At 36.0% G+C, this 12,643-nt stretch overlaps 1 protein-coding gene across 3 annotated transcripts in view; it reads left to right on the top strand.

Annotated features, from left to right (window-relative positions):
• Positions 1-12,643, top strand: part of drp2 (dystrophin related protein 2) — a 152,430-nt gene that overhangs the window by 106,421 nt on the left and 33,366 nt on the right. For all 3 annotated transcript variants that reach the window (XM_079892909.1, XM_079892911.1, XM_079892910.1), the window contains exons 6-8: positions 4,151-4,297; positions 7,044-7,122; positions 10,705-10,765. In XM_079892909.1, the coding sequence (XP_079749035.1) occupies positions 4,151-4,297; positions 7,044-7,122; positions 10,705-10,765 (287 nt within the window). The remainder of the gene's footprint in view (positions 1-4,150; positions 4,298-7,043; positions 7,123-10,704; positions 10,766-12,643) is intronic.

Below are 12,643 nucleotides of genomic sequence, written 5' to 3'. Positions count from 1 at the left end.
AACTTTTAAGTTTGGGAATAGTCATTTTGACATGCTTTGCAATTAGAACTGTGATTGATTGCATTGATCAAATGAAGCATGTACGTTCTATAGCGGCACTCCTCAAAGTGAAAGCACAAAGATCATTTAAAGCGGCACTCCTCAAAGTGAAAGGGCAAACATTATTTAAAGGGGTCATCAGGGACGTCACTAGGATTGGAAGACGGGGGGCTTAGCCCCCAGGGTATTTGTAACTTGCGTTTATAGAAAATCTTACAGTGAATTTGAGTAAAAAACAACTATGTATATTTTTAGCTGTATGTCTCTTCAACCCTGTTACCCTATCTCAACCCCGTCACACCTACATTTTTATTAATTATTTTTTCAAGTTTATGAATAAATAATTTAATGTTTGTTGAACTTAGTCAGAAATGCTCAGAGCAATCATAAGAATACTGATTTTGGTTCAAATTCTGAAGTTAAGCCACATCTTTGATAAAAAATGATAGGGTTGCTGTCACAAAAAGTGCCCATTTCAGGCTTTAGTATAGCATAAGTGTATAATTATATGTAAATGTTATGGTGCATGGTACAATTTCTGGTAAGCTACGCTTTTTTATTATTTCAATTCAATTCAATTATTGTGATTTGATTTAATATTGACTCATTTGGATAAATATTAGGTACTCAAGATTAATGCATTAATTTTTCTCAAGAAAAAAAAAACAACTCACCTAATGCTGTAAACATACAGAGAGCCCTGTCAGCTGGTAGTATTATTTAAGGTTAAAAATAACTCAAATTAAATATAATGCGTTTTTTATTATAATAACAACTTTATTTAATGATATAAGTAAAAATATAATAAATATGTAATATAGAACACATATTTAGCAAAATACTCTCTATAGCTCTTTTTTTCTTGCCAATTACGTGCTATAGCCTATATTATGTTCATTAAATGGCTTTCCTGAGGTAAATCTGACATAATTGTTCTCCAGCTGGGTTATTGACCTCTTCACGCTGATAAAAAACACTGATTGATCGATATTATGTATGAGGAATATACATTTTGGTAAGTTGTAGCCTACTACTGTATCTTTCAAAATTGTTCGTGTTTTTTTACTATTAGCTAGAGATGATCGGTTCACGTGCGCTAGGGATCTGTCACGTAACATTTACAAACGCCAAAACGGTATTTATTGTTTGAATTTCGTAATAAAATTGACAGAATCTGAGAGTTGAGATTTATATCATAAGTAACCTGCTCTGTCTAGTCTGTCGGTGTCCGTGTCCTCTTTGCTTCGCGATTTTTCTGTGCGTGTCTGCTTTTAGCTATTATGCCAGCCGCAGCTGGAACCAGCTTCCAGAGGAGATCAGACGTGCTCCTACAGTAGTCACATTCAAATCCAGACTCAAAACACTTCTGTTTAGCTGTGCATTTACTGAATGAGCACTGTGCCAATGTTCGTCCGACTGTTTGTACTGTATTTTATTTTATTTTTCTAAACTGTTTTAATTATTCTTATTTCTTTTATTATTTTAATTTCTTCTATGTAAAGCACTTTGAATTGCCATTGTGTATGAAATGTGCTATATAAATAAACTTGCCTTGCCTTGCCTTGCGTGAGAAAATGGATGTGTGGCGTGAGAGCGTGTGAAAAGTGTCAATTGCGTGTGTCTCACGGTGAATGCGTGAGAGTTGGCTGTACTTCTCTCCAACTTCTGACTTTTCGGCTATTTTTTGTAGCTGGATATATATCCTTTGTTGCGTCTAAATATGAATGAGGATACAGTTATTGATAAATCGAATTGTTATTGTTGTTCTTATATCATTTAGGGGGGCTTAGGGACATTTTGGGGTAGCTTCAGCCCCCCTAAAATAGGCCTAACGACATCCCTGGGGGTCATGAACTGAGAAATCAAATTTTCCTTGAGCTTTTGACATATAAGAGGTCATCATACTATAAGAATATCCCATAAGTTTCAGAACTTTGGTTTACTGGACTAAAAATAACTTACCAAACCAAAGGAATGTGGTTAGTTTATTTATTTTCAACAATGTAAATATCTCAGTTGAGCATTATTTATTTTTATACGGTACATTTCACTGTGGATTATTTGGTAAATCAGTCAGAATTCCGGCGCAGGCTTTGCAAACAGACTTTTACGATATGGACTCAACAGTAATACGATGTAAGTAAACGTATTAATTCTAATGCCTGATCTGTGACCAGTGATTTTTTTTCTTTCTTTTTTATATGTATATGTAATGAATTATGTACAGTCAGATGTTCTTTGTCTATGTGTAGTAAATCAAACCAGTGACTAAACGGTCAACTTCACATTGTTTCTCTTAGTAGGAAGAAAATCCGTTATTTAAACTGTGATTTAAATTATATAGAAAGCCATCAAAGAACGCTCCCGTTGAAATAGCTGGAGCTGTCAATCAAGCAGCACGAGTTTATCAGTTTATCGCCAAAACTCCCGTAATAATCAACAGATCTCTTATTTACAATGTGTTTGCACTGTTAGTTCTGATGAAAGCTATCGTTAGTGTGCAGAAATCGAGTTTGCCATGAGGAGATCACTACATTCATGCAACGATCCAAATATGATGCCATAGATCTAAATATAAAGCTATAATTAACACTTTTCATGATTAGTTAACCTTGAGAGCTGTAATTGTAAAAACATGCTAAAAGTTTTTGAGAGAGTTAAACAGGTAATACTTAGCTGTTTCATATGCAAAAGATGTTAGACAATCACAGCAGTGGGCTTTTATACACTGTGACTGAAGTCTCACATTAGATATGTCACTTCAAACAGATCGTTCATATCAGAGGGCTAAAATCAGGCTAGGAAAAATGTCTTTTATTTCTAAATTATGAAAATTTTTGTGTAAAAAAAATCATACTAACATTATAAGTGCACCACAGGACACATTATAAAATGATAAAACAATGCAGTTCATGACCTTTTTAAATCACCATATCGCGTTTAGTTTTAGTAGCATTTAGTTACAGCAAGCATACTGTATGTGTCCGACACATTTTCAGCTTCAGAATCATGAATATTTTTATTATGGTGTCTCCATTGCACTGTGCATTGGGAACAAAGTCCATTCAAGTCCACCACCCACGTCCATACCAAATTTAGCATTTTAATCAACATTATATTTTTGTGAACTTTGTACCTTATGTCTTAATAATAATAATAATAATAATAATAATAAATAAAAACTATTTTATTTTGACTTAAAACAATGTGATAGTATCAGGAGTTATGTATTGAATCATGACATGAGTGTATCATTACACCCCTATAAATAATTTATCATTGTCTCCACAAAAATATTAATCAGCACAACAATGTTTTCAGCATTGATGATAATAAAAAGAGAAATCTTGAGGACCAAATCAGCATGTTAGAATGATTTCTGAAGGATCATGTGACATTGAAGTAACGCCTGCTAAAAACTCAGCTTTGCATCACAGGAATAAATTACATTTTAAAATATAATCAAATAGGAACCAGTTCTTCTAAATTGTAATAACATTTCACAATCTTACTGTTTTTACTGTATTTTTGATCAAATAAATGCAGCCTGGGTGAGCATAAGAGACTTCTTTCAAAAACATAAAAAAATTATAATAATAGTACCAACCCTAAATGGTGGTGAATTTCAACTCAGCTTTTCACTTACAAAAACATTTCTCTCTGCATTTTTTTTTTTCTTTCAATTTTTCACTTGTCACCAGTTCTCTCACACACATTGGGTCTTGTCACACTTAGACATTTGGTGCAGTTTCACTGCTATCAACAGACTGGATCTTTCTTGCAATTATGCCCAGTGTAGCTCCTCAATGTAAATGTGTGGAACGAAGCAAGCAGTGGTGACGGATGGAATGAAAATGGACAAGTGTAGGCTGTGAATGGAATAAAAGATCCCTTTAAAATATCCACCCTGTGGCTAGCCTGTCAATATCACAACTTTTTTTCCCCTTTAAATCATTTGTAGTGGAAAGCAGGCATAGTTGTAACACTTAAATGTAACATCAGTAGTAACACAATGCATAGTGCACACAGAAATCAGATGGAAAGTTTCAGTGAGGAATCATATATTTATATATGTGTTGATCATCCATCTCATTTTCTCTTTCTTTTGTAGCTGTTTAAAGAAGAGCTGGCCCAGGTAAAGGAAGGAATGAAACACATAAACGACCTGGCCCATCAACTGGCCATAGCTGACGTGCACTTGTCCATGGAGAACGCCAGAGCCCTGGAACACCTGAACAACAGATGGAAACTTTTGCAGGTAGTGAACTCACACCATCCTTATCTCATCCTTACCTACCCACCATGACTAATGGACCCCTATGGAGATCATACAGTACACCGGTCACCATTGCCAGCGCTGACTCCAGCCAACTAAGTTTGTGCATATGCACTATGAAAAATGGAGCTAAGGAGATAGAATATAATAAGCTGGTCCTGCCTGGCTGGGAGCGGTGATGGCTCCATTATCATCGGTCACGGGAAGTGCCTTTTGTCTACATGCTCATGGGAAAACAAAGGCCTTTCCAACGAGAAAATAGAGAAGATGTAAAATGAAATTGAGTGTTTCGATTGCATCTGGTTGTTTTATGTGTAAGAGGAGCTTAAGAGAGGCAGAAAGAGATGCAGGGAGAGTGAGAAGTACACGTGAGTGTGTGGGAGTTCGTGAATCCAGTTATTGAAAAATGACTATTAAATGCATATCTGCAGCAGTTTGTGTGTGACCTAATGTAAGGGAAAACACACAGGACTATTGTCTGTGAGCATTTCTTGTGTTGTTTGTAGTATGAATGCAATGAGAAATGCTGTGTTGATAAATCCTTGGCTTTTAATCCTTAAACATTCATACATGTTCATACATTCAGACACTTCATGTGAAAAAGAAAGTACACCCTTTTAAATTCTATGGTTTTACATATCAGGACATAATAAAAAATAATCTGGTCCTTAGCAGGTCTTAAAATTGTGTAAATACAACCTCAGATGAACAACACCACATGATTTATGGTCCAATGTTTATTTAACAAAAACTAGGCCAAAATGGAGAAGCCATGTGTGACAAACTAAGTACACCCTTACTGCTTCCATATGAATTAATAGGGTAAGTAGCAGTCAGGCGCTGCTAATCAAATGTCTTTGAAAAGACATTAGCAATCATGTTAGAGAAGCAATTGTTGCTGCCCATCAATCTAGGAAGGGTTACAAGGCCATTTCCAAACAATTTGAAGCACATTATTATACAGTGAGGAAAATTATTCACGACAGTTGCCAATCTTCCAAGGAGTGGACGTCTCGACAAATTCATCCCACGGTCAGACCGTGCAATGCTCAGAGAAACTGCAAAAAACCCAAGAACTGCACCTCAGACTCTACATGCCTCAGTTTGCATGACAGTATCAGAGAAAGACTGAACAAGTATGGGTTGTTTGGACGGATTGCCAGGAGAAAGCCTCTTCTCTCTAAAAAAAGAACATGGCAGCATGGCTTATTTTTGTATGCAAAGTTGCATCTGAAGAAACCATTTCTGAAACAATGTCCTTTGGACAGACAAGACCAAAGTGGAGATGTTCGGCCATAATGCACAGCCCCATGTTTGGCGAAAACCAAACACAGCATATCAGCACAAACACCTCATACCAGCTGTCAAGCACGGTTGTGGAGGGTTGATGATTTGAGCTTGTTTTTCAGCCAAGGACCCTCGTCTTTGAGTTGACCATGAACTCCTTTGTATACCAAAGTATTCTAGAGTCAAATGTGAGGCCATCTGTCTGACAGCAAAAGCCGAAATTGGGTCATGCAACAGAACAATTATCCAAAGCACACCAGCAAATCTACAACAGAATGGCAAATCTACAAACAGAAAAGAAAATAATCAACGTGTGGCAATAGTCCGGTCAAAGGTGAAAATGCTGTGGAAGGACCTTAAGAGAGCTGTGCATAAACAAATGTCCTCAAACCTGAAAGAACTGAAGCAATGTTGCAAAGAAGAGCGGGCAAAAATTCCTCCACAATGATGTGAGAGACTGATAAAGTCATGTAGAAAATTATCACTTCAAATTATTGCTGCTAAAGTGGTTCTACAAGCCAATAAATCATAGGGTGTACTTAGTTTGTCACACATGGCTTCTCCATTTTGGCTTTATTTTTGTTAAATAAATTATGACACTGTAATATGTCATGTGTTGTTGTTGGCCATCTGAGGTTGTATTTATGTTTGTTAGGGCTGTCAATCGATTAAAATTATTGTCATTAAAATAATTATATTATTCTTATTAAGAACATATTAATTAAAATAAGACCCCAAATAAAAGTGTTCATATATATATATATATATATATATATATATATATATATATATATATATATATATATATATATATATGTATATATATATATATATATAAGAATAATTTTCTTTATATAATTTTTTTATTTTATACATATATATACATATATATATACACATTATTGCAAAGCAGTGCTGGTTGTCCTTGAAATGCCTCACAGAAACAGAGAGAATACAGGAAGAGAATGATGGAAATAAAATACTTCATGCTTAAGTGGATTTGTTGGCCTTTATGTCAGTGTTTTGACATCCTCTGAATGATTTACATTGTAAATAACTTTAATTAGGTAGTCCACCATTCCCCAGAGACGTCTGATTGGTGGCGACAACGACAGACCTGGATTACTCTTGGGAAACTTCTTGTGCAACACTATCACCACTTTTCTTATTATCGCTCTTTTTCAGAGCATTTATCTGAGTCACTGCTTATTTATTCAGTTTAAATTCTTCAAAAACTGATTGGGGGCAGTAGACTGGTACACTGGTCCATTTAAAACAAAACTTAAAATGGACCTCAAAATGAAAATTTTGTTATCTGCTCATCGTCATGGTGTTTAAAACCCATCTGACGTTCTGTTTTTTGGTGAACCATTCCATTATACGATCAGATAACTTTGATTTAGTATATAAAATAACTCCTCTTTCTCCTTTTCTACTTAAGGGATCTATTGAAGAACGTCTAAAACAATTGCAAGATGCCCACAGAGATTTTGGCCCCGGATCACAGCACTTCCTTTCTAGTAAGTGTGGTATAACTTCTTTGAAGCCATAAAGAGCGAGGGATGGGCTGATGGAGCTCAGTGGTGAAACATTGCAGGACAAAGACAGTGACATTTAGACAATGTCTGGGTTCAGATCTGACTCGGACTCAACCAACTCACGCAGTTCAGCTACAAAGGAGAATGGCTCTTTAAAATTTTTGGCGGAATTTTAAATGTCCACCCACTAAGTTTCCACATAAATAAATGAAAAGAACTTTTGAGAAATATTATTGTGATCTATACTCAAATGAGATGCAAAATCCAGACATACACATAAAAATACAGACAATACATAAAAGTATTCAATGAAATTCCGTTTTATTAGCGTATCAATGCAAACCACCAACTATGCACAAACAATTTAGATTTAATCCAAGAATGTCCATAATGGATGGGTATAGTATAAGAGACAAAGAAAACATAGTCAAAAAAGAACAAACTTCATACATCCAGGGCTATAGGTGGGAGTATAGAGTCCAGGGCTGCGTTTCCAGATAACGGTGGATCTTAGCACTTACGAGGATTTTCTGCGAGCTACTTTACGAACGTTCGTGCTCATTTCACGTGCGTTTCACAAAAATGCACTTAGCACGATCGTACGCCGCTGTGCTTTAAGTGCTACTTAAGAGTCGCTGTCCGTTTGTCAAGTGCTGAAATGTCACCTTGTAGAATGGCTTGTAATTACAGCACACGCTTGCAATTTTAAATGTTTAACCTAACTGTTTTCACCTGATGTGCATTTTCTACGAGGCCAATAATCTATAAAAGCACAAACCTACGAGTGGAGACACCAGCAAAATGGCTGAACCAAAAAAACAAAAAAAAACAACAAAGAAAATACCCTTTTTTTTAAAAAGAGGAGATTAAGGTAATTTTAGAGGAGGTGGAGCTATACAAACATATTATTTTCAGCAGGTTTAAGGGAAGTCATACAAATAAACAAAAACAAAAAATCTGGGAGGATTTTGCTAGAAAACTGACTGCAACTAGGGGCATTAAAAGATCAGGGAAGGAGGTCAGAAAGAAGTGGCAGAGGACAACATTTAATAAAACAGGTGGTGAGACCAATGATGGCCAACCAAGAAATGCCCAATACATGGCTGGTTTTCGTGCATGTCAGCAAGTTATTGACAGATTTTTTTTTTTGTTCATCCCCATTTTTCCCAGTCTTTGAAGCATATTACATCTTTTATTTATTTACTTTTAATTATTTAATTTATAAATTAATTTAACAAAAAAAAAAAAGTAATAAAGACAATATATTATAATCACATTGCATTTGAATAAAGTTAAAGGTGTAATCTGCCGGTTGTCCTGGAGGTGACCTCATAACTGTCTTCTTACGATGCACTTGGGGATTTACGATTACTCCAGAGCACTCGTAGATCTACGATGATTTTTAAGTGCTACTTAAGTTACAATGCTTTTGGGAAACAGACCGTAATATTAAGATCAGTCGTACGATCGTTTTTATGATCTACTTAGGCTTACGATGCTTTTGGGAAACGCAGCCCAGAATGACAGGTAGTCTACTTATGGGACAACTAAGAACCAGATAAAAGTTAGCAAAAACTGACAGGCCTGGGGTCCATTCTTTATACCTCCATTAATACATCTGAGATGATGTGACAGATGCCAGATCTTCTAATCATGATAGCTGATCTCTGGCTTATTTGGTTCTTCAAATGTATTTGTGGATTTGATTAAAATATCTGGATTAAGTTGTCTGAGATTTCTGCACATTCTTGTGTTCATTGGAAAGGGCAGATATTCGAAACCATGATCAGCAATGCAGCGATTGGCTGACAACAAGACAGCAACGTAATGACATTAATTAAGAACATCACACACCTGACGAAAAACTTGCAGAAGTTCTGGACCTTTGTAAGGAAACAGCCAAGGGACCTTAACAATCTTAACTTAATCTTTAAGTTATGATAGAAAAATTAAATTTGTACTGTTTGTTACATGATTCCCAGTTATTTTCATTGCTAGTATTTGTACAGGCCAGGCTTTACAATTTTATTTATATGCTGTGATTAGCAATTCATTTAATTTTACCTGTGAAGCAGATTTGTTACGTGACAGCATTGATTAATGTTGCCTAAGGGTCAAGATTTTTGTTTTTTAATGGCACAGCAGACAGCATTTTTACTAAGTTATCTGCATCTCATGCGCTGCATCAAGCCACTCCCATCTATGTCTATATTATGATAGACTACACAACAATATAATAATATTATTATTTAAAAAAATTATAGTTCCTGATTCAGTAAGGTACTCTTGTAAGAAAATGTAGCAGTGGCTCAAACAGATTTTAAGAATCAATTTAAGTATCCGCCTAAAAAAACACAATCTAATCCTGTTCACATGAAATAAGCCTGCTCCCGAGCAGGTTTGAGCTTATGGACCTGTTGCTATTACAGCAACTCCGGGATGATCTTCGAAGAACCTAACAATCCTAGATCATGTCAAATCTTTAACATTAAAATCCAGAATAATCCACGTACAAAGAATGGGCCCCTGGTTTCATAGACAGTTTAGATTGACAGGATATTTTAAACATACCATTGAAAAAACATTACTGGTGTGAATCTTGAGACAAAACAATGACACTGGCATATTTTAAGAGATGTCAGTGCAAGTTGCTTTCAATTAAAGGTGCTGTCTGTAAGAATGACAGCTAGTGGTTGAGATAGGTACTGCAGTCCAAATTCAAAATATGGGAGATCGTTGTTTCCCCAGAAATAAGTATGTGAACATAGTTTAGTTTATAAATATCTGCAAACATGGTATTTGTATGCTTTAGTAGAGTAAAAAAGTTACATACAGCACCTTTAAAACAGCTCAAACATGTATTTTATTCTGGGACTAGGCTTAAGCCTTGTTTACGAAACCGACCAACAGAGTGCATTGTTTAAGATTTAGTTTGGTTAGCCTTTAGCTTGGGCCCTTATCTGAATATGAGGCTCAGAGGACTATTATTGGCAATTATTACTGACGTATTTTGCGGCACTTTATTTTGGGATTTCCCTGGAACAGAGAGGGAGTTCGGATAGAGAAATAAAGAGGTATAGTGTACTTATGAAAGCCATGTGCGGAGGTGGCACACTGTCTTCTCTCTTGGGCCTCGTTCCACCACTGACTAGAGGGAAGTATAATACATGTAATGTTACATAAACTGAGAATTTTAAGGGTGTTGACACCTAATTCATTTCAGATTTTAAAAGCAGCCGAGAAGGAAGACAGGGGTGCTGAAGAAGCCCTCTAAATGACCTCAGTGATTGTATAGTTCTCAGTTTTTACCACTTGTATATCATAGCACAGCAGCGTTTGGCCTTTGAAGTTCCACATAAAGAAGTTTACACAGCTCCACACTTACAGAAAAGCTTTCTACCACTCTGAACACTTTTGAGGTGCTGTTGTTTAATAACCTCTCTGTGTGGAAACAGTATGCTTGAAGAACCTTGAGCTGTGCCGTTTGAGATTTTCAAAATAGCTTTTCATGCTCGACATGTCTGTCTGATTGATATTACCCTTTTTCTTCCTTTGTCACTCTAGGCTCCGTGCAGATTCCTTGGGAACGTGCCATTTCCCCCAACAAAGTGCCATATTATATCAAGTAAGTCCAGCTGTAAACTATTAGCCATCTATGAGCATCAGAAGTGAGAAAGACAGTGTGAAACTGGAATGGGCATGTCAGATTATCAGGTATAGAAAGCAAACTCCATTACTGATCCCTGGTGCAGAAGATTATTGTGCTGCAACATTTCAACTGTGGCATTCCTTTTGTCACGCAGCCCAGTGTATTTTTAATAATTTGATATGTCACAACAGACAGAGTCTGTTAAGAGGTTAACATCCTTAGTCGAGAGAAAGGAGGTCTGTAATACTTTGAAAGATTTCTTTTAGCATTCCAATTCATCTCAATGGTAGTTGTTTGGCTTCCCGGAATGTTACCGTTTAAAATCTTTATTCATAGCAATCAGTGTTATTGTTAACTAAAACTATTAAAAAACATTTTTGGTAAATTAAATAAAGCTGTAATTATATAAAATATAAATATTAGATGAAAATCTTAAAAATTAGGAATGCTAACTTGGCCAAAATTGCAAGAAATTAAATAAAGTTCTAAAATTAATAAATCTGAAATAAAAAATAAATTAAAGCTAAATATAAAAAACAAAAATGAATAAAATGACAAAAGCACAACAAAATTACTAAAACTAAAACTAAAACTAAAACTGAAAATAGCACTGATGGGAATCACAGCTACGGCTCAGATGATGTATCTACGGCACATATCATGAAAATCTGACCTTTTCCGTGTTTAAGTGCCATAATCAGGTCCCCGGTGCATCTACCAACCCAGAAAACTTGAAAGTGACAACCCAGTCATTTTGTTTTGGTAAGCCTTTCTCTGCATGCATGTAAAAAAAAAGCTGATCAGATTTCGCTCCCCTTCTGACGTAGGAGGGAATCGTATTATAATATTACTGCCCTTAATCTGCACGTTTCAACCCACAGCACCGCCATTTGGTTTTCGCAAGCAACAACAATGTAAGCAGTTCTAATGCAATGTTAAAAGTTTGAGTAAAGCATGCAAACTGTTCTGTCATTGGCTGCACAGGACACTATTTGACCAAAATATGTCGCAGCTCTCTTATAAAGGCATCAGGGAACTGTGTCAACATGACTGTAGCATGACTGTATGTACATGCAAGTCGATTAGAATTAGATGGATCAATGTAACTCCACAACAACTACATGAATGTATCCACTAACCATTCAGAAACGTCTAGGTGCAGTCTAAAAATGGCAACCTCTTCCTGTGTCTCTCTGTAAGGCTGCACTCCACTGCTGGTTATTTCTGAGATTTTGGATGTGTGAGATTATTCGTGTGTTTTGTTATTGTATCCGAAGCTTGTGTAAAGGGTCGGCTGTCTTCTGAACGGGGGCGGGGAGCAGCAGCTGATTTGCATTCAAAGGGACACACAAAAACTGAGTGTTTTTACTCGCACCCAAAAAGGGGCAAATTTGACAAGCTATAATAAATAATCTGGGAGGTATTTTGAGCTGAAATTTCACAGACACATTCTGGGGACACCATAGATTTATATTACATCTTGTGAAAAGGGGCATAATGTCTCCTTTAAAAAGTTATGTGATTCCCATCAGTGTTATTTTAGTTTAATTATTTGCTATTATAGTATTTATTCATATTTCGAAAGCCATAGATTGCCATATAACTAATCATTCTGAAGTCACAGAAAATATAAATGACTGCAGATGGAATTACAATTGGCTGGTAGAATGACAAGAACACATGACTAACCCTGACGTCAAAGGGAGCAGAAAGGGAAAAATCCATTTCATGCTTTTAAAACTCAAATGGTGAGAAGGGACACAGTGGTGGTCCATGGGAACAAGCCACAGGGTAAAACATTTGCAACAGAAGGTTTTCATGCATGTCACTGGCTAATCAATGTAATCACTAGCA

The sequence above is a fragment of the Squalius cephalus genome (assembly GCF_949319135.1).
Source record: "Squalius cephalus genome assembly, chromosome: 14".
Classification (NCBI taxonomy): Eukaryota; Metazoa; Chordata; class Actinopteri; order Cypriniformes; family Leuciscidae; genus Squalius; species Squalius cephalus.
The sequence above is the reverse complement of the archived record's forward strand: the minus strand, read 5'-3'. Positions and strand labels throughout refer to the sequence as shown.